General features: G+C 38.3%; 1 protein-coding gene across 2 annotated transcripts in view; it reads right to left on the reverse strand.

Annotated features, from left to right (window-relative positions):
* The window catches only part of Tpk1 (thiamin pyrophosphokinase 1), a 240,713-nt gene that overhangs the window by 79,338 nt on the left and 134,785 nt on the right, over positions 1-26,590 (reverse strand). For both annotated transcript variants that reach the window (XM_048340405.1, XM_048340406.1), the window contains one exon: positions 12,391-12,537. In XM_048340405.1, the coding sequence (XP_048196362.1) occupies positions 12,391-12,537 (147 nt within the window). The remainder of the gene's footprint in view (positions 1-12,390; positions 12,538-26,590) is intronic.

Below are 26,590 nucleotides of genomic sequence, written 5' to 3' on the forward strand. Positions count from 1 at the left end.
GAATTGAACCTCCTTTGTACAACTACTTGTGGATAAAAAAGTTAAAAAAAATTAATAATCCACAGGAAAATTTCTTCCTGGTAAAAATAATTACACATTTGTACTTGATTTTCTTTTTGAGAAAGACACTTGCAAAACTATAGTATTTGATATTTAGAACTTATCACATGAAGACATGATGGTTTGGAATCCAAACTACTTTCATATTTAAGGTGTGTGTCATCTTGTGTTGCCTCATAGACTCTTATAAAGGAAGAACGTCCAGTCTTCATACTGAGTTTGGTTTATGACTAACAGGCTGTGCTTCTGTCATGGAAAGCGGCTGCAGTTGTTTTTGTTTTCCTCAGGAAGTGGTATTGAGGAGGGCTGAGCAGGATATACGTAGTCACAATGCATGGGGCTGACCATTTCTGCATCTTTGGAGATGGAACCAGTTAGGCATTACTGTCTCACCTGAGAAGTAGGAATCACAATATCTGCTTCATGAAACGGGTGAGCTTGTTAAGCAAATGAACACAAAACAAAGACATAATCCATGGGACCACTAGCACAGTGCTTGGCACTCCGCTGGTCTTGCTCACCATTTTCATTGCAGAGGTGGCTGCTTCCTCATTTGATAATTAAACACACACACACACACACACACACACACACACACACACACACCCTTCAATTTGAAGCTCCTATTCATGATATAACTCCTATTCACGAATACTTTCCATGCTTAACTGGGAAGATGGGAAACAGCCATTTCCTAAGTGAGAGTCTACGGATAAGCTCATTCTACAAACCCATAAATACATTTTTTTTTTTTAGTGGATACACACATTCACATAAATGTACATTTATATGGAGAAAGATTTTTGGGTCCATTTTCAAATGAGCCCTTGGCTCCCAACAAATTAAGGATCTCATTTGAGTGATAAAATCATTCACATGACCTAAGAGGTAATATCTAACTTCTTTGTCTTCTTTCTTTGCCTTCATTGACTACTATACCACTATATCATCCCCCATCCCCCCACCCCTGGAATCTGGCTTTCTTCAGTTTTCCCAGATAAAGTGTGGTTTCCTTACTGCTTACTTTTGATCAGGTTGTCCCTTGGGGGCTTCTGACCATTTTGGTTTTAGTAAACCCCACTCACAGGCCAATACAAGGGCAGAAGGGTCAGCTTAGGAATGCGTCCTCCAAGAGACCTGCCCAGGCCTTCCTGCGGCATGTTCTACACCGCTTCTCTGGACTCGCATAATATTCTGTACATATTTTTGGCTACTGAGTTTATCTTGTTCTGTAACATTGATCTATTTGGTGATGAGATGTTAGTTCTTTCAGCACATTGTATTCAACCTCAGTCTATCAAGATGCCTGATACAAATAAGCTTTTAAGAGTAAGTTGGTTGAGTGAATACATGAAAAAAAAAGTTCATCATCCTTTATTTTTCAAAAGGCTTTCAACAATCCTGAAATACTGTGTACTGTAAAATGTTCTCTGAACAAAATATGAAGGTCTATTCACAGCCTTTCAATTACTATTTTCAAAATTTCAAAGATTTCCCATTTGTTAATGGGCAGCATCAGTCAAGAGAAAAATCAATTCGTCTCCATTCTCCCGTGAGCAACATTTTTGTACATTAAACTTGCCTGATAAAATGAGACCAATGTTCTATACTCGGTGCCTTTTACCTTAAGGGTTCCTAGTAAGGGTAAAATTGCTTCCTCACATAAGACAATTGGAAGGGCCAACACATATACAATGAATCACTTTAGAATCTTCTATCATCAATGCCTTTTTTATTTTGCCTGTCTTGGGCCTTGGACTCAGGGCCTGAGCACTGTCCCTGGCTTCTTTTTTTTTGCTCAAGGCTAGCACTCTGCCACTTGAGTCACAGCGCCACTTCTGGCCATTTTCTGTATATGTGGTGCTGGGGAATCGAACCCAGGGCTTCAAGTATACGAGGCAAGCGCTCTTGCCACTAGGCCATATCCCCAGCCCTTTCCCTGATACTTTACGTAGTATTTAAGATTTTGAATGGGTAGAAATGAATGTGCGTGGCGGGAAGAATATTCTGATAGTGGTGTTGACTCATCAGATTGCATCCTTCCTGGAAAAAGGCATTGATAATAGAAGATACATATACACAATAGAATTTTATGCCTCTAATCAGAAAGAATGACATTGTCCCATTTGTAAGGAAGTGGAAGGACTTGGAAAAGATTATACTAAGTGAAGTGAGCCAGACCCAAAGAAACATGGACTCTATGGTCTCCCTTATTGGGAATAATTAGTACAGGTTTAGGCAAGTCATAGCAGAGCATCACAAGGCCCAATAGCTATACCCTTATGAACACATAAGATGATGCTAAGTGAAATGAACTCCATGTTATGGAGACAATTGTTATATCACAGTTGTAACTACTTTCAACGTCCCATGTGTATCTGTAGCTTCTATTATTGATGATGTTTTTGTATCACCTTCCTGTGGTTGTACCTACACTATCTCTGTAATCTTATCTGAGTATATTGGAAACCATGTATACTGGTATTGGAACTAGGAAATTGAAAGGGAATACCAAAATTGAGAGACACAGGGTAAAAAAAGACAAACAACTACAAAAGCAATACTTGCAAAACTGTTTGGTGTAAGTGAACTGAACACCTCAGGGGGGGAAAGGGTAAGGGGGAGGGGGGAGGGGGGTATGAGGGACAAGGTAACAAACAGTACAAGAAATGTATCCAATGCCTAACGTATGAAACTGTAACCTCTCTGTACATCAGTTTGATAATAAAAATTGGAAAAAAAAAGTATCAGGGAAGCCTAATTCTGTGTTATAGGAACATTATGTATTTTTATAAGTTATGTTTGCTTCATGCATTTACCTTCCTTTAAGTTTTTTTTTTTCCCCCTACAACAAGTGGCATCATACCAAACTCACAAATCATGTTACTGGACCCAGAACTGTGGCAGGATGAATGGCAAAGGGGGTTAATCTGCCATTTCACAATGTCTTTATCAATGTCCGTAACTGTCTATCCATGTTTCCTAGGGCTGAGTTTGCTCATCTTTAAATTAGTATTATATTACCTCTACCTCATGTATCTCTTTTGAAAGCAAAATTATTCTCCAATAAGAATGTACATAGAATTACTTGATCCTGCGGCTTGAACTCAGGGCCTAGGCTCTGTTCCTGAGGCTCTACCATTTTGATCCACAACTCCATTTCTGGCATTTTGTTAGTTTAGTGGACATATGATTCTCACAGACTTTCCTGTCAGGACTGGCTTTGAACCACAATCTTCCGATCTCAGCCTCTTGAGTAGTTAGGATTACAGGCATAAGCCACTGGCTCCAGGCTGAAATACATTTTGTATGGCTTTATTTTTTGAATTGTAAAGGTGAGGTACAGAGGGGTTCCAGTTATGTAAGTCAGGTAATGAGTACATTTTTTTTGGAACAGTGTCATTTCTTTACTTATTTTCTCCCAGTTTTTTTCCCCGCTTGACCTTCTTCCCCCACAAGTTGTATAGTTCATTTTCAACATAGTATCTAGTATCACTAAAATACATTTTCCAAACATACCCAGAACCTAAAGCATTTACTATGATACTTCACAAGTGACACAATGCTAAAGTGGAATGTACGAGAGTACCTCCACACTACCAGGTATCCATAGTGAAAGAACAGGGTGATTCTCATCACGGAACAGAGAACGATCTACACTAAATGAGAAAATGAAAGTAATGACAGATGATTCATGACTATTTATTAATTCATCCCATACAAATTGGAGAGCAAGCTTGCGTAGTTTATGTAGTGCTATAAATCAAAGGACTAGAATTTGGATAATTCTTAGACTATCAATGGATTTTCCATATACTCAGAATGTTGCTCTATACAGAGTTGTCTCATCTGAGAGCTAGAAAAAAGAGGCAGCGAGTCTGCTTTGTTTAAAAAGGGCGGCTAGGAAAATCGAGTGAGACAAAGATGAAGTTACCTCATAAATGAAAAGTACTGTATAAAAACCTAAAACATTGGTGCTTTCGGGAACTCCCCAGCCTTTCAGATCCAGAGGCTATTCTAGAAATCATGCACGGCAGTCAAGCAATTTCGGCAGTCTGAAATACTAAACTCAGCGTGTCATCCGCAGTTGGACGATCCCATCTACTTAGCATCATGAAGCCCGGTTCCGTGTGCTCCAGGAGACAGGGTGGAAGTGGGGACATCTTTAATCCTACCCCATGCCAACCAATTTCTTTCTTTCTCTCTGTTTCCATGTGTGGTTAGTGCAGGCGTTGGTATGCATTTATCATCTAGGTCTAGTCCCTCCAGCTTGCTCCCTGAACTGGTAGCATTTTTACAAATTTCATGGTTACACTGTTCTGTAGACATCTGCATTGAACATCCATCAAAATTCTCATAATGACACAATCATAAAGGACTAAGTGGAATTTTTAAAAGACAAAATGATACCAGTTTTCAAAGGAAGTAATATCCAACCTCTACAGACCTGAAGTAGAGAATAATTGCTTTTCTTTTCCTCAGCAAAATTGGAGGACATGAGGTTCTTGGGGGAGTGGAAGCGTACTCTTTTGCTATCTGTGTGTGCACAGGGGAGGGGAGGGGAGGGGGGCACAGTTCACCATTCCCTGGAGAGGTTCCAAATATGCGGGGCAAATGTAGAGTCCGGATTAATGCGTTTAATTCCTTTCACACCCTAGCTTAACTTGTATGAAACTTTCCGGTTTCCTTCAATGTCCATTTTAATTACTTTTTGGAACAACTTAGATCAAAATGCCCCCAAATTCAGGATGAAAAACTCTTAATTGGCTAAGGAGTAGTACATCCCAGCAGAAAGCATGTGAAGCACTCGGTGTGAACTTTGTCTTGTGCCAATCTCTTTCCCAGAGGCTCATTTCATATCCCTGCTGGTAACACTCAATTCACTTCACAGTTCATTGGTACTGCACTGGCAACCTTTTGTTTTCAATCAGTGCAAGATGCCGAAGGAATGCTCGATTGAACTAAGTATACGCGACACAATGTGCTTGCGACCTTGCCAAGGAGGCCTGCGGGAGGGGGGGTGAAGGAAAAGATGACATCCCACATCCAGTATTCTATTACTTTACCCAGAATTGGATTATGATAAATTATGATGACAGAGCTCAGGCACATGCTGATGCCATCTTTTCTTGGGTCTCACCTGCACAAATGGATGACATCAAGTCTCCAAAACCGATTCCCTGTCACTCATGGCTGACAATGAAAGGCCAATGCTCAAATGAGTTTGTAGAGCAGTTTCCATGGGGATTAAATTTCATAATTCCTTTCATACTGCTGTGGAACCACTGAGGGATCATGCAGGTTTTTTGCTGATAGGTCTTTTTCTATAAATCTGTCAGAGAAATAATCTGTAAGGTCAAAGAACATGTGTGCTGTGTGGCTGAGTGGTGGATAGTGGACCTGTGTTCCTTCCTTTCCCCTTAGGACACACAACATCATAAAGTTGCAGTAAAGCTGGCCATCACTGTCTCTACTGGCCACAGTATTTATTAGAGCAGTAAGACGCCAACAGTCTCTCTCTCTCCCCTCCCTTTCTCTCTCTTTCTGTCTGTCTCTCTCTCTCTCACACACACACACACACACACACACACAAACACACAAACTAAACTAAACAAAATTTATTACTCCATATGTGTTTCCACTGAACTTGAAGCAGACAATGTTAAACAAGATGCAAGTAAAGGAAGGAAGGTTGACCACTAACCCAGGGTGCCTAGCCAATGTGTATCTTACAGCACAAGGCAACAATGAACAGCTTCAGAGCAGACCAGTGCATTTAGTTAAACAATACTAGTTCTTTCTCTTCCGAATGCATTAGGTAAGCTAACTTTTATTAGTGTTATTTCAACAGTGATCCAACATGTGTAACTGTATGATGATTTTGAGGCTTAGATTATGAGGAAAGATGTAGTTTTGTCAATTTTGTTTTAAAATTAGCCTATGAGGAAACCACAGGAACAAAGGTTTTGAGAAGTATTAGGTTTAAATGTTTTTCCTCCTTGTAATTCCTATGTCAGAATGTAACACCAGTGTGTTGCCATTTAGGAGATGACTAGACCATTAAGGATACGCCACATAAATAGGATCATGTGCTTACCTGGAGGTCAGAATCTCGTGGACTTTCCTACCTGGGATGGTTTTAAACTCTGATCTGCACATCTCAGCCTCCTGAGCAGTCAGAATTATAGGTGTGAGCCACTCCTGCCTCACTAGCTCTGTTTGTTTTCTTTTGTTTTTGGGTCCTTTTGGCCAGTATTGGTTTGTACTCAGGGCCTTGTGCTTGCTCAGCAGGCTCTCCGCCATTTGAGCCACACCTCCAGCCCTGGACTCTTCTTATTTCACTTCAAAATGAAAGGCTTTCCTATCATAGGAAAATAACACATACCACAAAGTAGGTCGTGTGTTATTTTGTAAGACAGGTAGAGCAGCAGTAGGAGGAAAAGAAGCTAGAAAGAGAGGAGGAAGTAGAGTAGAAAAAAAAGAAGGGGCATTGAAAACATTTCCTGGAAGGCTGAAGGCGGTTTAGAAAGGTAGAGGTGCTGGGAGTTCTCTGTGTACTTCATGCATTTGATGGGGGGGGGGGGGAGCCACCCCGCCCAGCAGAGCCCATAAGCCCATAAGGAACTAGGCAAGGCCGCATGTGAAAGTATTTAGGTCAGCCATGCAACAGTGACTAGCAAAACTGCCACAGAGGTTAGCTGGGTGGGGGACGTGTAGGAAAGGACATTAGCAATTTGCCTTTGGAAAAGGAAAGCAGGCTGGAAGGCTCACTGCAGCAGACCGTGTCATGGTAGGAAACACCCAGCGGGGCCCTGTCTGAGAGCTACTTCATTTCAGCATTAACTTACTTTTCCTTCTTTTAAAAACCATTGTAGTTGTACAAATGTAGGCAAAGTATGATGTCTTGATATGTGGATACAATATAATTATCACATCAGGTCAGGGAAATGAACATTTCCATGTAAACTTTGCATAAAGATGTGCACATATATTAAAAACATCATGTGAGAACACATAAATATTTTTACATCTTTATCAACTGAATTTTCATATCTTTATCAACTGAATTTAATTATAAACACTCAAGTTTGAACACAGAGCTTCAAGTTTGCTTGGCTTGACTTGCTTGACTAATGCTCTACCACTTGTGTCATGCCTCTGGCCCTGTTGTTTGCTGGTTATTTGGAGATGGAGTCTCTCCAATTTTTGTCTAGGCTAGATTTTGGCTACCTCTGGATCTCATCCTCATGAGTAGCCAGGACAAAGATGTAAGCCATGAGTGCTCCGCCCATCTCTGAAAAATTTGATTAACATGAACTAATTTATACATACTATGGGAAGCACTGTGGGATATTTCAATGAATGTATAAAGTATGTTCTGGTCAAATCAGGGTACTTAACATTTCTATGTCCCTTTCATTATCTATTATTTGGAGATTTCAATCTCCACCCTTGTAGTTATTCTTATATTACAGGTTATTATGAACTATAGTTACCCATCATTGTATGGAATACCAGAAGTTAATTCTCTATATCTATATGCTGGGTCCTGTTACCCAACATAAGATCATTCTCATTATTTTCTGACCTTTCCCAGCATTAGGTATTCAGAATTACACATCCTGAACCAAATTTTAAAAATATTGTCATGAGGAATTGCATTGGCCTCACTTCTCCTGCTTAACATTATGTCTTTCAGATTTACGCATTTTGCAAATAATAGGATATTATTCTTTTCTATGGTTGAATAATGGTCCATTGTGTGTATACCACATTTCCTTAATCTATTGTTTCATTGGTGTGTGCCCTGCTTGTTTCCATACCTCAGCGACTGGGCCGTGGCCCAGCATCAAGCATATGCACACAAATGCCTCTTTAATATCAGCATCCATTTCCTTTCAAAGAAGTCCTGCAAATAACCATGGCCGGATCACCTAAATGTCTCTGCAAAGCTCATCAGGAAACATCTCCAAGGTCTCAGCACCATTTACATTGTTGGTTCTTTGTTAATATGTAATTTGCACTAGAGATTATAAAAGGCCAAGCAACAACAATTATAAGAACAACATAGAAGAAAAGAATAAAATAATGATTATGCCAAACAAAGGAATTAAGGTTGGGAACCAGTGTGACAACTTATAAATTTCCTAGAATAGGAATCTCCTGAGATCCACTTCTAATCACACTGAGAATATGCCCTCTGAAATTACCACAGATGGAATTCTGTTGGACATGGGTACGTTTAAGTCCATAGACCTGAAGCCTCAGTTCTCCACAGAAACCCTTATGCAGGCCAAATTTTTGTTATGAATATTCAGCTTCTATCTATCAGATTTCGAACGTACTTTTTTATCATATTCATTCTCAGAACTACAAATGTATGCTGCATAAGTTGTCAAGACTTTGTACAGTCAGTAATTAATCTACCCAGGGGGAAAACCAAGCCACTGTAAAACAGGGCTAAGACAACAAGGAAGACATTCTCCACACATTTAGAAGTGCGTTGAAGTGAGGAAAAAAAGGGACAGAAGTCTAGTCTGTACACCACTTCCCTTCATCAGACACTGAGATTCTGGCCAGGGTTCGCTGCAGGTTTAGGGCAATGTAAAAGGCATGCCTTGTTAACTCCTGGACGTCTCATTTCTTGGTCATAAATCCTATTAACTTGTATTACAAACTGCCATAAAACTTGGAGATAAAAGATAATTTATGCTCAGTGTACAGAAGCTAATGTTTCTGTCCTCTTGAGAAAGCACAGGACCAGAAAATGAGAAAGTGTGTATGTGAAACCTAGAGCCATCGGCGGTCTGCAGGGGCAGCATGATAAACAAGGCTCAGCAGCAAACAGCAAACAGCCTGGCCACGGCTGTCAGTGATGTTCTATGTCAGAAATGTCTTGCACCTGTTGCGTAATGGCTCTTCTCACAAGAGGGGATGATATCTTAGTACAAGAACACGTTCTTGAAAGCAGAACAGGGATGTAGACTTTTAAGGGAAGAGTCAGGATGTATCGTCTTTTTAATTTCCCATTATAAACTGGTGGTTTGATTATTTTCCTTGCAGTAAATGCTGTCTACCAAGGTTTTTCCACTCATAACTGACATTTGGCTCTCTCTACAGGAATGGAAATATGCTGAAATACAGTAGAATTTCAACTATTTCTTATGTAATGGGAATGCACTATGCTGAAATATAGAATAAAATATAATACAGTACACAATATAGTATAAAATATAGTATAATAGAAATATACTAAAATAGAGTATAAAACCTATTTATAGGTTTTTCAAATTTCAACTATATATTATGACTTCCAGTGAAATTGCTACCAGAAATACAGCTCAGACCAAAAAGAACAAAACACATAATCAATGAATGGTGATTACTTATTTATACAAGCTAGTCACAGGAGAGTTTTGCACATAGACTCTGAGAAACAAACACCGGGCACCACAGAAAACTCTAAGTTGGTGAAAGGTTCTGCAGAGCTTTCAAAAAGATCAGGAGAGTATATTTTATTTCTAACATCTAGGATTGTCCTGGTTAAAGAACATTAGTATTGTAAACGTACTTTAGACCTCTTATAAGCTACACCATGAAAAATTTACCCATCAATTCTCATAAGATGGCCTGTTCCTCCTGTTAATATCATCTATTTCAGATAATCCAGAATTACAAAGGAAATTGTAAAAGACATTCTTTACCAACCTAACACTCAGGATAATCATTTACATTGAGATTAACAATAGTAAAGCTTCATGATAATCTTATTTAAACAGCTTATATGATAAAAAATTATTGTACTTTTAGATTTAGTTGCAATTTAGAAAGAAGTCAGAGTCATTCTTTTTAATTAGATGGAGCAAATGAATGAAGAGAAGGGTGAGTGAATACAGTTATACTATCCAATGTACTTGGGTGAGAGTGGAACCAGGTAACTTGAAGGGAAGGGTGAACATGGGACAGAAGGGGGAGAATGACGGAAGACATGACACTGAGCAAGAGGCATTTATAGTCATGAATAGACACGTTAAATGGAAATGCCTTTGTACAACTATTTGAAGATAATAAAAAATAAAATTTTAGCTAGATTCATATTATTTGAAAATGTTTTTGAGAGTAGAATTGTATATGTATAACACACACACACACACACACTCTCATACACCAACTGATCATGATGTAATACACTGATCACGGATAATTACTGGCCTATGGGCTGTGACTTGTTTTAAGAGCTTGTCATTTGTAACTTAGCCCATTAACCCCATCATGGAGAAGATGTACTGTAGTGGAAAAAGTGTCCAGTCAAACTCCCTTGCAAATAACTATAGTATAGCATCCACTCTGATTTCTTCACAGTATTGTTATAAAACTTAAGTAACATCATTCTGGTAGAAGAAGAACACGAATCTTTTAATTCAGCAGTGAGATATAAATATTAATGTAGAAAAAATTAAAAGTAGAGTCATTCTTTGTTGTTGAAACATGCCTGACTCCTTTTGAGCCTACTGCACAATCTTTACAACTGGTTTCACTTTGGAATTGACTGTGCAACAATAAACACGGGTGTGCTCTGTGTCCTCCATTCTGTATGTCCCCCCCTCTTCTATGATATATGACCTGTTACACGAAGTCATACGTAGAAAATACAAAGCTCCGCACGGTGCACCCCTTAATAGTTTATATCCTACTTCTAGGGTATGGATTTACTTCTGCGAAATAATAGCTTTAAACTCATTTTTAGAATTAGCTTTATCTCAAATATGCACAAGTAACAGTGCTTAGGTTCCTCATACGTTATATAAAACCCACTTATACTGTAAGCCCCTAAATACAATTAATCTGGCTTTTATACTTGAATTACTGTCTTTCATTATCTCACTAAAAGTGTTCGCAGAGTGAAGGTATCTCTCCAGAAAGAAGACTTCCATTGAACAGCACGGCAAGGAGGCAAAGGCTATAGTGCCGGCCCGGAGCCAGATGGTAAGAGGATGTGATCCTACACGAACTGTTACCCCACACTGTCTTCTCCAAAATCTCACCAAATGATTTTTTAAAATGCTTGTAAGTTATCTTTGAGTAGCTGAACAAAGAAGTGCCAGTTCAACATGTCAGTTTATGTGTTGTAATGCCTCTTGGTTAATATCATCCCTTCCACCGTTCTTTCCTACTTTTACTAACCCCATCCAGACCCTCAAGTTAACCAGGCTCTATATTCACATATGCACATTGCTTACTGTATTGGCTTTATTTGGCCACCCTTCCTCTGTCTGCTCCCTCAGCTTTAAGCCCCATCTTCATCTCATAAAACCAATTTCAGCTTCCTGGTATTCATTTTACTAAACTGTACATTTATTGTTGAAAGAAGTTTCATCATTGGAATCCTCCCCTGAGCATACATTAGACAATTTGTTAATAAATGCATATGGCCATTTATGTTTTCGTACCTTTATAATTGGACTAGCTACCACATATGAGATAATATATGTGTCATTTGCTTCTCTGAGCCTGACTTACTTAACATAATTATTTCCAAGTCCATCCATTTCCCTCCAAATAGAAAAATATTATTTTTCCTGATGAATAAATTAAATTAATCCATGTGTACATGCCCTACAATGGATAAGCAGGTCAAGAAAATATGAGATATATTCATAGGTGGTTAAATATGTTATATATACAAAACACATACATATGTACATGTGTATGTGTACACGCCAAGTAGTTTTTTTTTTAAACTGAGCTCAACTCTATAAAATTTGTTTCTTTAGTAAGAATTCTATTCAGTACACTAGTATGAAATCCTCCTTGGCATTTATCATTGGAAGTGGGTGATATCATCATTAGAAGTTTTCTTGAGGGATAGACAATTAATAACCAGGCAAGTTATAAAGAGTAAAAGCTAAAGATTTCCTTTTAAGTGCTAAACAAAATCCAATCCAGTTTCCAATTATAATGATAGCACTTAAACACACGAGAATCCCATTTGAAATATTTGCCAAGCCTGTGTTTCTCTGCTGAGGTTTGTTTCAAGTGTCATTCATATTCACCTGCTCAAGATTCCAAAGTGCTAAATTCTATTTTCAGTCAATTAAAAGTTATGACAGTTTTCTTTCTCTTCTACATGCAATAAACGTGAAAACTTTTCCCTTTGCTTGTGGCAGTAGGTGACTTGGCGCAGTGGCCAAAATAGGCCACAGGCAAGAAAAGCAGATCAACAGTACTCACAGGCGAAAGGCCCAGGCAAGGTCAAAGTTTCTATGCGTCTACTCGAAAGCTAGACGTTTTGTAGAAGTAGCGTGCTGGCTCTATTTAATGTGTACTTACTGGCTGGAGGAGGTAGATGAGAGACGCCTCTTGGATTATTATTGTGGGCAAACAGGTTATGTGAGTGGCTTGGAACAAGGTATTCACAGACGCCATGATCTGGTCAAAACGCCCAGCCAGGCCACCGAGTGTGATGATCAAATCCACCTGAGCAGGGCAGGGAACACAGAGGGTCACACACTGAAACATTATAAAACAACGAAACAGCACCAAACAGCTAAACACAGCACTCAATACTATGTTCTACTTGATAAGCAGTCATGAGAATAGACATTATTTCTGTTGTTCAAATGATGAAAGTGGGGTTCCTGCTCAGGGTCAATGAAGCTGGAAAGTGACAAGAGTCATGTGTGTGAAGTCTTAGTACTTTTGAGAACAAAATGGAATTCCCTCCCATGCGTGTATCCACCCTCAGAAACAGCCTTGTCTCCCCTTAGCAACGCATTTATGCATCATTTCAGCAGATGTCTCTGTGATTTATAACATATTGGTTGGTGGTTTAGAGTTGGCGTATTGATCACAAAACAGGGAGGATAGGAGAGCTTAATTAAAATATTTAAGAAGACTGACAGTCATAATCATTCTCTCTATCCTATGATAGAAATTCTTTAAAATAGGGAGGTTCTTTTAAGTTTCAAAATATTACATTAAAGAACTTTAAAAACATGTAGTACATAAAGATGACAGGATTTTAGAAATAGAGTACACAAACATCAATGGAATTTAATGTTTCGATTTCTGGAGGACTAATAAATGGTGCCAGCCCCAAAGGCCAAAGGCAATGTTTCTTTCACTTATTTGGTTGGATGCTTTAACTCTGGAGCTCTGCATAGTGTGTAAGACACATAAGATGTTTGGGACAAATAAATACAGAAAGATACTGGATATGAAAAAAGGGATTCATTAGCATAGGATAAAGCAGATGAATTGTTATAGTGTGGGATTAAATAAATCATAATTGAGATTCCATGAAAGTACCAAATATATACCATATAGTCTTCTTGAGTTTTCTATTCTGACTTTATCAATGTGTAAAGAGAATGAGAATTCTAATTTTGGATAAGAGGGATCTTCATGTAAAACGTTGTAGAGTATTTTAAGGTAGGCAAACCACACATCTATGGGACGGAAGACTATCTTTGGACAGACTCTTTGGTAGCTCTAAGAATTGCAATATGGCATAGAAAGATAAGTCATATAGTAATCTGAGTTCGATGGCAAAATCATGGTGTCTGTTCACCTTCAAAGGATACAGGGAATGTGTATGCAATTACATTTGCCAAAGCACAAAGCACAACTTCTATTTGGCGTCTCAAGTTAGATAAATGGATTCTATTTAGGTCTTACATGGAACCTACTCCAATCCAGTTGGGTAAATCTCAGGGACACTAAATATCTTCAGGAAACTAGGCAAATTGGCTTTATACTAAAGAGAAATAAATCAGAACAAGTTGCATATAAAATGCAGAGACAGGTTTAAAGCTCTATTGAAAAGCATACTGGCATATTTCTATTCAGAGTCCTAAATTAACATCAGAAAAAAAAACTTGATATAAGTTTATTCACTATGCAGATTCTGGAGCCCCTTTTACAGGTCTTCAATTTTTCATTACAATACTCTAGGCCTTGAGGGAGCCCATAACCTTTAAGGCTGAAATTTAATTCCCATCTTCTACAATGGGATATCATGAAGAATACACAATATCTGTAAATCAGTCACTGAATTTTTCAGAGGAAAGAAGCAGCAAGATTATTTCTCATCACTACTCATTTTCCCTACAGGATGTATTTAGCAAGATTGATTAACCACATTAGCAGATCAATGCCAGCTGCAAAAGGGTGGGGGAGAGCAGTTCACTGGTGCTAGCTGTGCGTGGGGTATGACAGTCACAGATAGGGAAGAAAGGGGACAGATCCCGTCCCTGCCTATGTTCACAGGCTTTTCCAGGGTGAAATTTATATTTGAGACAAGGATGCCATTGAGACAGGGTGTTCTTTTTTTTTTTTTTTTTTTGGCCAGTCCTGGGCCTTACTCAGGGCCTGAGCACTGTCCCTGGCTTCTTCCCGCTCAAGGCTAGCACTCTGCCACTTGAGCCACAGCGCCGCTTCTGGCCGTTTTCTGTATATGTGGTGCTGGGGAATCGAACCTAGGGCCTCGTGTATCCGAGGCAGGCACTCTTGCCACTAGGCTATATCCCCAGCCCCCATGGGTGTTCTTTTTAAATAGGCCATCTGAAGACTGCAAGAAGGGTGCCTTTTCTATGTGTAGCCAAAACCCTGTGCATTTATTTATAAAATCACTCTGTCATGCGTTTTTTTCTTAATAACCATCGATATACTTGTGCATCTCCTTTCAGAGGCCTATGAGTCACAGACACTAGTAAGTTTCCCAACAGAGTGGCCCAAACTTATTTACTGAGCTGCCAATCAATGTCCAGAAGAAAACTAAAGATAAATACACCGAGAGGCAAGACAATAATTGTTAGGCTGAGGTTAAGATCATTTAATTTCCACAAATGACTACTTTCTCTACTTGGCAAAAGTTCCAATAGTTTAATAGATTTTGAATACAGTTAACATGCCAAATTTATGACCTCAAGTACCTATCTAATAAATTTGTTGAAAAACACTTATTTAGCAATTATCTGTCATGTGTGCAGAAATATCCTACTTGTATCCTATTTGTAAAATAGATCAGTAAACACTAAAGTCCATTCCTTCACGTGATTGACAGTGAAGTGTAGGCAAAATATACCTCACAAAAAGATTTCCAGTTTATTAGGTAGAAATCGGAAAAAAACAATATATGAGAAAAATAATATAGAGAAAGGGAGACCAGTAATGGTAGCTGGGAATGTGTTCCGCCTTTAAACAGCCAGCAAGAGTAGAAAACATTGAAAAAGAAAGAGCTCACCACACGTGGCCTCCTTTAGAGAAGAAATGTGGCAAAGCCACCCAGAAGACATGGCTCCTGATATTTTCTAAGTGTTTCAGATAGCTCACTGTTACAACCGAATGAGAAATCAGTAAAAAAACACCAATGAAAAAAATGAGTAAGATATGAGTATTTGTTTTGTCCCAATTCCTCCTGAACTCCAACTGCTGAGTTCACATGTGGAAGGGGGTATCCATTAGGCACCTCAGATTCACCTGATCTTCCCTCAGTCACGTTCCCCACACCAGCTGCAATGGCCCAAATCCCAGAGGCAGGCTGGACATTGCCTTCTTCCTCTCACATCACACTATTCTCTCAAAGAGTTCTGTCAGCTCTACTCTTAGCGTATGGACACAGTGTCTCTGCTTTTCACAATCATGATCAAGACTAAAATCACTCAAGTCACAACTTCCCCCAGGGTTCTTTTTTTTTTTCTTCTGTTCTACCTTTATTTACTCATAGACTATTCTTATTATAGGAACAAAAAATAATCTGCTAAAATGTAATTCACTTTATGACCTTCTGCTCAAGATCCCCCAAGTTCTCCAACGTCTTCTGTTAGGATTCATAAAGCTCTGTGAGATTTGATAATCAGTTACCTCCTCTGGCTTTGCCTTCTGTTTTTTTTTCTCCTAAATTGGGTTCCACCCATAGTTCCTTCACCTCTTCTATTTCTTGACTACACTCACTGCTCCTAATTCATAGACTTCATTCTCCCTTTTGTTTCTGGGTCTGAATATATTATCCTCAGATATTCACTTAACTAGCTCCTTCCTTAATTGGCTACTTAAAAAATGTGCTCTCCTCCATGCCAATAGTTCATACTGCCATTTCAAGCTTTGAATTTTCTCTCTAGTAGTTCTTATAATCTCATACCATGTTAAATGTTTTACTTGTTTAGCCATTCTGTCAGGTTTGAAGTTATATTTTATTGTGGGTTTAAATTTTATTTCCTGATGATTAAATATGCTAGAATGTTTTCAGTAATATATTGGTGTGGCTAGGCATAGTTGAACACGCTATAAATCTAACTATATAGGAGGCAGAGACTCAGAGGGTCACCGTTCCAGGACAGACCAAACCAAAAGCATGAGAATCTATCCAAAATATTGCTGGAGATGTGGCTCAAGTGGTAGAGTACCTATCTAGCAAGCACAAGGCACTGTGTTCAAACCCTAGTATTGCCAAAACACTTGTGCTAGAAAATAAAAGTATACAGAAATTTCATCATTGGAATAATGGTCCTCATCCCCTTCTTTAAATGTTCTTGAAGTTATTATTTCCCTGCACAGAAACAATCACTCTTGCAGCCATGTAATACATGTTTTTCTTCTTTTCTTAAAAAAGTTATTCTATTTATCTGGTACCAAGGAGTCAAACCCAGGGCCTCATGCATGCTTGGCAAGCACTCTACCATGAAGCCACATTCCCAGCCATATTTTTCTTCTTTCTAGTCACTAAATTGGTTTCAATAGTGAAACATCAGGAAAATCTTTCTAGATTCTAAAGAATTAGAGATGCCTAAGAACAAAAAAATTGAGTTAAATGCCCATATTTATCCCATCATATTGTTTCTGTATAGAACATATTAACTATCAAAAAGTTCTAATTGATACTCCCATGTCCTATACTCAAGTGAAGGTATTTTAAATAGTATTTTCATGGTAGCAAGGAGTAGCAGTTGCCTTTGGCTTTTCATACACCATCACATTTAGCAAGAAAATCTCAAAGTCTCAGATTAAAACATGGGAGGTCTGATTAACATATTCATGTATTTGTGACTTAGGTAAGGAGGTGGACTAAACTCAGGTATATTTCAGGATTCACTTCTTCTTTTTTTTTTTTTTTGCCAGTCCTGGGCCTTGGACTCAGGGCCTGAGCACTGTCCCTGGCTTCTTCCCGCTCAAGGCTAGCACTCTGCCACTTGAGCCACAGCGCCGCTTCTGGCAGTTTTCTGTATATGTGGTGCTGGGGAATCGAACCTAGGGCCTCTTGTATCCGAGGCTGGCACTCTTGCCGCTAGGCTATATCCCCAGCCCTCTTTTTTTTTTTTTTGTTCCAAGTGTGGTTCTCTATTTTCCAACACTAACAATCCAATAATAATTATACATCTTATTTAGAAAAATAAGGTGAAACTTGTTTTTGCATTGTCTGTTTTAACAGCACCATGGCAAGTCAAGTTAGGGACTGTAACACCAAAAGAAGAAGCAATTTCATTTCTTTATTACAGCAGTGTAAACCTTTCAGTAGCCACATGACAAGTTTTTCTCTATTTGACCTCAAAAAGACTGAGATACAGCATGTGTGTGACTACAGGAAGGACAGTGGCTGTCAGCAGATTTTAATTACATTTAGTCTTTATAAATTGAATTCTGGGGATGCATAAATGGACAATTTCCTTGTGGCTCTCCCTGAAAGATAAGGTGATCATATAATTTAACGTACAAAGTGAGACACCGTGAGGCAAAATGGTACATTATAAATAATTTCTCTAAGAATAGTGGCATAAATCAGTACTATGCCATTTTTAACCAAGACATATGTTCCCTACTGTTGGAAAGTTACAAGTAATATTAGCACAGCCCACTCACCTTAATTAAGCACTGGGTTTAAAAAACATTTAGATAACATTTAGATATCATGCTTGACAAGTTTCTTTAACTTTTTTCTTCCTTGTGCTGGTCTTGGGGCTTGAACTCAAGGGCTTGGGCACTGTCCCTGAGATTCTTTTTGTACTTTACTACTTGAGTCACAGCATCACTCTGGCTTTTTCTGAGTAGTTTATTGGAGATAAGAGCCTGGACTGGCTGCGAACTCTGATCCTCAGATCTCAGCTTCCTAAGTAGCTAGGATTACAGGCAGGAGCCACCGTGCCCAGTCATAACTTTTAAAGGTCTGTATTGCATTATGGTAAAGCTTCAAGAAAGTTATATAAAAAAATGTTCAACTATATTTGATGAAAGAAGATGCTGTAGAAGCTGTGGAAGAGTTGGATTAAAAAAAGAGCAAAACAGATATGCTGATGAAAACCAGCAATGTCCAATTATTATGTGGTAATTTAAAATGAAAAACATCTAGCCAGGGGCCAGTGGCTCACACACATATTCTTAGCTACTCAAGAGGCCCAGATCAGAGGATGGTGGTTCAAAGCCAGCCCAGACAGCAACATTTGACAGAATGCATTCCCAATTAACCAGCAAAAGGCTGGAATAGAAGTGTGGCTCAAGTAGTAAACTGCCAGCTACAAGTAAACAAACCCAGAAAGAATGTACAATCCCAATTACAAGCCCTAGTAATGCTACCAGTACACACAGATGCAAATTTAAAATATTAAAAATTTAATGAAAAGGCAAAAATCAAAATAAATGCTCGAATAAGATCAATCCCTGAGATTCACCTGAAGTACAATGAGAACCAGAAAAGTGGACGAGCTCGTGGTAAGAGGACACTACACCAACCATACAGGGTACTGGGGCTACTGACAGCCTTCCAAAACAGTCCTTCAGGGATCCGCTGCAGTTTCAGTAAGGACACATTGTACCTTAAGTCACAGTTTAACGTAAGCCCGTTTGGGTGAGGAATAAATGATGCTGCCTATAATGGCAAGCGAATGAAGCTTCCATTTGAGCCCAAGAAAATTCAGGATTTTTCTTCAACAATTCTTACTTCATCCTCTGTGTTGCAGCCTTAATTTGCACCAGCATTTTCCCAAGGACCACCCTACTTGCTAGCTGCCTGGCCTTCTTAACTACATGGTTACCTCTAGAACAACCAGTTTTCTGCTTGATAAGGAGAAAAAATTTTCTTGCTAATGTTCTTCTAATTAGGCCTCATTTTTCTCATGATCTGTAAGATAGAAGTCCAGTCTCCTTCTACAAATGCTATCTCATAAATGACATCCTCCATACTCCCCCACGTCCATATCCTAGGAATATTTTAGATCTCAGATACACCATTTGACTTGAAACCTCAGTGATTGGACCATCCTTTTCCGCTCCTCTCTTTTTAAAGGGTATGTTTTCTTAGGAGATTTACTTCTACTACCTCTACATGGACTCTTACTTGGACAGTCTTGCTTATAGATTGCAAACATATTATCATTAAGAAATGTGATAACCATGTAATCTTAGCTCAGGCTGCTGTGACAAATTACGTCCATAGCCTGAAGAGCTTAAGCAACATTTATTTGTCACAGTTCAGGAGACTAAGAAGTCCAAGGTCAAGGGTTCATAAGATTCAGTTCTGGTGAGGATCCTGTTTGTATTCTCAGATGGCAGAAAGCACAGAGATGGAGGAGTGGAGAAGAGGAACTGATACCCATCCTGTCAGACTTCCATTGTAGCACTGTTGTTACAGTCCCATATGGTAGGAATCCCAGGGCATTCACCCATACCATTGCGAGTTTTTAGGAGTTAGAATGCAGCCTTGTTCTATTTGCATTTCTCATTCAACATTATTGAGTGACGTGGCTCATACAGGCATAAATTGTTTGTTTGCTTTATGGGCACAACTCTGGCAAAAAAACCAACCAAACAACAAACAAAAACCAATAAAACAAACCCAAACATAAAAACAAACCAAGGATACAATTTAAAGCTAATTTCTAAAATTCGTATTCCTTTCTGAAATTTCTGGTGGAGAAAATGACCGATGTATTATTCCTAAAAGAACACTGGTAATAGGTCCTTTGATTACTGTGGTTAGAATTTTCATTCTTCAATTTAGCTTGAAAACTATTACATTATTTTGTAAATTATTTTGTGAATTTTCTGTTCTAAATTCTTTAGTGGATTAACATCACTTGTAGTAGATTCCAATTTTTTACCTAGTGATGAAAGATTCTCTATAAAGAGACCCCTCCACAAGCTAAGACAACTGACTGTAATATTCATTGCTTCATCACAGAATTTTTTCTGCACAAGCTTCTGAGATACAATGTATTTCCTTGCTAACCTTCAGACAGTATCTTAGGTTCATATACAGTGGTCATGTTAGTGAACAGAATATTGGCTACTCTCACTCCCAGAATTCTTCAATGCTTTCCTCATTTATTCTGGGCAAGTTTCTGAGTCTTGGAGTCAAACATGTCAAAACTCGTTGTAGTAATAAGGTTGTCATTCCCTACAAGGATGTCTTGAGTCCTAACACTTCCTAGAGTCTCAGACTACAGGTCTTTAAGCCATAGCAATGAAGTCAACAGAAATGGAACAATTTTCAGTATAAACAAAACAAATATGAGATCTACCCAGTGTAGCAATGCATTGTCTTTTCTTCTTCATGTAAATGAAACAAGGGGAGCAGGAACAAATTCACACATAGCTACCTTCCTCTGTATCAGGAAACGAGTGGCAAGGAGAGTGGAACAGAATGAATGAAACCTCATGAGGTTTTAATGATTTTATTCATTTTGTCTCTACTGAAAATTAAACTGTTTGAGGAGAAAAGTAAGGAATGTATTTATGAGTAAGTAATATTACATAAAATGATTATCTGTAAAAATAAATAGCATGGCTATTATAAAACCTACTAGAGGTAATTATATTCTCTAGATTTCACACTGGGAAGAGATGGGGGATATTTCCAATGAAACATAATTTCAAGGTACCCCTCTGAGTTACAGAATTAATGAGAACTACAGTGCTGCATTATTTGTAGTATGGAATATTCCTAACACCTACCAGAGCATCTTTGACATGGTAAATGCTTAGTGCAAGGGAAAGAATGGAAGCATAATTCACATCCTATTCAGAAACAATTAGCTATTTAGAAGCAGACTTTAAAAGGATATTACAGTTGGTATTGTAGAAATGTTGCTCACTGGAACTAAAGTACTGACTAGTACACAAATGAAATAATAACTAAACAGTACACTATTGAAATCTTACTCAAAAAAGTCCCAGGTATTTTTCAGTCTGGCTAACCTCTAACACACATGCTGCTGTATTGAAGTTGATTATTTTGAAAGGACACAAGCAGTCACCATGTCCCTTTCTCTAGGTCCCAGAAAATGGAACCTCGACCTCTTTCTTTAGGTACTTGAGGCAGATTTTTTTTTTTTTTGGCCAGTCCTGGGCCTTGGACTCAGGGCCTGAGCACTGTCCCTGGCTTCTTTTTGCTCAAGGCTAGCACTCTGCCACTGAGCCACAGCGCCCCTTCTGGCCGTTTTCTATATATGCGGTGCTGGGGAATTGAACCCAGGGCTTCATGTATACAAGGCAAGCACTCTTGCCACTAGGCCATATCCCCAGCCCTTGAGGCAGATTTTACCAGACCATTTGAGAAACATCATGAAGAGATGCTCTGGTCCCAGATGATCTGCATTTATATTCATTTTTAATAGCCTTATCCTCTCTTATATCATAACGATTCATTTTCACCCACTAACACTTTGTGCTTTGCCTCACCATTAAAAAATGTCTTAGTTGCATATTCTTGTCTAAAATGATACATGAAATGCTTGCCTTCCAAGTCTTGATGAATTAGTTTAGGCTACCTGTAATAATTTGGTGCACTGCTTTTCTTCAATGTTTGCAAGCCTGTAACTCTTCACTTTTTATTGTCCAGTTAATAATAGGTATCTGTCAGACTTGCTGTAGTACAATCATTAGGCTTTGCAACCGGAGACAACTAAGTAGTTTATGTTAATTATCTTCTTTCCGCCTCCTGGGAGAACAGAGCATTTTGACTGCAAATTTGGCACTTGGTCATTAACACTTAGATTTCTAAATATGAGTTAGACTATATTATAATGCCAAAGGCAAATGTTAAAAATGCAACCACAGTGTTATTAAACATTGAATGATTATTTATCACAATGCAAGAAGTTTGCAACAACTAATACATGTATACAAAATAGTTGATTATATCATCATATTTCGATTTACCAAAAATTATTCACAATTCTATTTTCTATTTTGCTACCTATAAGCATCTCAGTAAATCTATAAGGCAGAAAATATTTGTTCAATTATAACTTCATCTTTGAAATAATTTCTTTATATGAATGATTTAAAAATAAGAATCTTTGGGCTGGGGATATAGCCTAGTGGCAAGAGTGCCTGCCTCGGATACACGAGGCCCTAGGTTCGATTCCCCAGCACCACATATACAGAAAATGGCCAGAAGTAGCGCTGTGGCTCAAGTGGCAGAGTGCTAGTCTTGAGCAAAAGGAAGCCAGGGACAGTGCTCAGGCCCTGAGTCCAAGGCCCAGGACTGGCCAAAAAAAATAAAATAAAATAAGAATCTTTGGTGTCAACTTTATAGGCACCTGAAACCTCCAGTAGACATGGATAACAATATTTAATTAAAATATAATTAATGCAAGTTAGTTACACATATTTTAAAATACCCTATTTCCTATAGTGTTCCAAACTATCTTGACCCAGCTGGTTCATATTGGGAATACATATATATATATATATATATACATACACATACTGTATATGTGTATATAAACATGTATGCATATGATGTACATGCACAAATACATATGTGTCTGTATGTATATATGTGTGTTTAGGAGAGAAGGTGTACAGTAGGTTCAGGGGAAAAGCTGGTACTACCTTGTTTCTACAGCATGCATCTAGATTCTAGCATGCTACTTTCTGTGATGGAAGAAGAAGGTGACCATGGAATGCTAAGCAGAACTACTACTGAGAAGGCAGAAGGTTGTGAAAGCAGAAAACATGTTCTCCTTCCAGCTCCAAAGACAGAAGGTTGGAAAGTTTGCTGTCTTCTCTGAGTAAGAAGCAACATTAAGGGGCAGAGGTTCATCATCTAATACAAAGGAATATGGTTTTAGATAGATGGATAGAGGTAGAGATCTTCTCCTGAGTTAACAACTAATATTTAATCACCACCTATACATACATACCTATCCATGATGAGCAAAACCATTTTCATTTTTCAGCATGACTTAATATCCATAAGCAATATTTATTAACATCCATAATGTCTTAATACCAACAAACTATATTTCTTAAAAATATAGACGGTTTCATCATTGTGAGTCATTATAATTATGATGCAGGTACTGTCACATTTAGGATGCCTTGTAAAGGGAAACAGACTAAAAGGGATATATTTTACAGACTACTAAATACATTCAGGATGTCTTATTACATATACATTATTGTTACAAAAGTATGTAAGATACAGTTTCTTAATCCACTTGCAATTCCTGCATATTCACAACGCTGTAATTCACACTAAAAGACTTTTTCTCACATAAGGCCAGTGTGACTTCTACAGAATGGCTCCACACTAATCAAGTCTGTCCTGTGCACTGATGGGAAGTTCTGTCTGGCAAGTGAGTCATCAAGCTGGGATTCCTGGTAAGCAGATAAACTTAACCCTTGTCCAGGGGCCTATAAAAGCAAGCTTCTCCTCTGGCGGGAATGGATTAGCTTGCCGCGGCCTCTGAGGTAGTAAGCTTTTTTATATCCCCTGAAACATCTCCCAAGTCACTTCAAAGCACTGGGTTTATCTATTTTCTCTTGTTGCACAGCACTATAAAAAAGATTTCTGATCTCTAGGAAAAAGGAAAAACACCAATGTGAATTCCCCTTTTGAAGACTTCTCTAAAATGATGTAGGAAACAATCTGCTTGGACTCAAAGCCCAGAAATCTTCTTCCCTGCTGCCTTGTTTGGAACACAGACTGCACAACACTGGGCCCAAAATGTGGGCATGTAAGTAGTTGCTTTGGACGTTAAAAAAAAGAGAACAATGCTAGTTACATACCAAAAGCAATCCAGTGGTATGTATAGTGATATTTATGTACAGCTGAATGTGTGTGTGCATGCGCGCGTGTGTGTATTCTTTCTAGAAGTTGATTAAAAAATGTCTGTTTAAGCATGCAATATTCCTTCCAGAGACAGCACAGAAAAAAATAAAAGGTAGTGAAACTTGTCATAGAATTCTTACAATACTTCAGTTATAGAGCCGATGTGGAAATTGTACAGTACCGCTGTCATTATTTTTTCAAGAAAGTTGACAAGATTGATTATCATCAAGTTCACAGTGGCACTGGCTCATGAAATAGCCCCTATATAACTCAGACATTATTTTAGCTCTCAACTTTTGCAAAGTAACTTAGACCATGGGGGAAAAAAGAGCTGGTTCCAGAATTTATAATATACCAATTAAGGAGCTGAAAAGCAGGTACTATATGATATATGAGATCTTGTCTCAAAAGCAAAACAAAACAAAATAATAAAACAAAACAAGCAGCATGCTAATGCTAAAGTAGGCCAGTATAACATAAATACACTTTTGTCCTGATCTTTTTTATTTCACTTTACAAATACACATCTTTTTATGGCTAAGCTTTCTTAAAGCATCTAAAAGTAATTCTTAAGCCTGGCAAGTTAAGATGCATTAAGAGCCTCAGACTGTGGGATTACAGCATGTTAACAAAAAGATACGTGTCACTGTCCCCATTCCTTTCCCGTGGGCTAAAGTTCATCCAAACCCTTACAGTGAAACAAAGTTCAGTTTTGGAGCTGAAGAATGGATTCTATATGATTTCTTTAGAATACCAAGAAGACTGTGGGGACACATGTTGAAACAGCATGCTGCTGGTAATCTTTAGGATGTCTTGGACAACTCTGACTAGGAACTCCTTTCTGTCTAGTTTGAAGCTGAAATGCTACTGGTTGGATTCTAAAGTATGAGAGTGTAGATCTTGACTTCTGGACTGGTGGCTGATGGTAAGTAGGAAATAAGCAGGATGCTCTATTACTGCCTTTTAGGTACACATTTTATTCTTGCTCTTCTTTTCACATATGGCCTTTTTTTGGGTAAGGTCTGCTAGTCCATTGTATAAAGTAGTACTAGGGTTTAAACTAAGGACCTTGACCTTGGAGGAAGCTTACCCATACCCATAGCCCGGTGTGCTTCAGTTTGCTCCCCAGAGACTCTGAGTTTTGGCACAGACTGACATGAATCATGACCTCCCTGCCTGCTTTTGTTATTAGCTGAGATGGCAGGTGTGTACCACCCACAAAGCTTTACTGGTTAAAATGGGGGCTTGTGACCTTTCTGCCTGGGCTGGTTTGGAACCATAGTCCTCTCGATCTCATCCTTCTGAGTAGTGGAAATTATAGATATGAGCCACTAGGCTTGACCATAGAGTCTTTTACAGACATCATCATTGATAGATTCTAGTGTGGCCTTAAGTGACATGACTGATTATAAGGAAATCCAAATAAAGAATTCCTTTGAATTTCTATTAAAAATAAAGGTATTCTATGAGGTCTAAATTTTGATTACATACAACCTACATCCTAGCAAAGTCATATATGATAAAACTAGTGGATAATCATATTTTATAAGGTCATACATACAATTTATCACATACTATACAAACCCCTTTAGTTGTTGATATGTTCCATGGGCTGCCAAAATAGAAATGTTTTCAATTACAATGGGGCAGAATCTTGTGTAATGGAATGAATCTTGTTAAGTTAAATTAGATAGCAAGTACTAATATTTGATGATAAGAGTCTAATAGCTATGCCCCTATGTGAAATAAGCTCCATGTTATGGAAACGAGTGATATATCGCTGTTATAATTACTTTCAACATGCTATGTGAAACTGTAGCTTCTATTGTTGATGATCCTCTTGTATCCCCTTCCTGTGGTTGTACCTGTACTATCACTGTATCTTATCTGAGTACATTGGAAACTGTATATACTGGTATTAGAACTAGGAAAGGGAAAGGGAATACTAAAATCAAGAGACACAGGATAAAAAGACAAACGACTACAAAAGCAATACTTGCAAAACTGTTTGGTGTAAACCAACTGAACAACTCAGGTGGGGAGAGGGAAGGGGGAATGAGGGAGGAGGTAACAAACAGTACAAGAAATGAATCCAATGCCTAACGTATGAAACCGTAACCTTTCTGTACATCACTTCGACAATAAATAAGAGAAAAAAAAGAGTTTGCTAAAAACAAATTAATCTTTCGAAATTTGTACAAATTCATTTAATAAATATTTAAGGAGTATCTAGATATTCCTTGTCCTGCTTTAGGTGGACATAACTAAGAACAAGCATGCACACTTCCCAGTCTATGTGAAACTTGAATTCTAAGTAACAACAAAAGGAAAACAAATTTCCCAAATACATAATATGTCAGATTGAAACCACTGCTACAGGGCACATTGAACTTGAGGACTGAAGGACAGAGTCAGAAACTGATGGCAAAGGTGGGGGAGCAGTGCTGCTTAAAAGGGTGGTGATGGAAGGGTGGGTCACAT

Source organism: Perognathus longimembris, chromosome 2, assembly GCF_023159225.1.
Source record: "Perognathus longimembris pacificus isolate PPM17 chromosome 2, ASM2315922v1, whole genome shotgun sequence".
NCBI classification, from domain to species: Eukaryota; Metazoa; Chordata; class Mammalia; order Rodentia; family Heteromyidae; genus Perognathus; species Perognathus longimembris.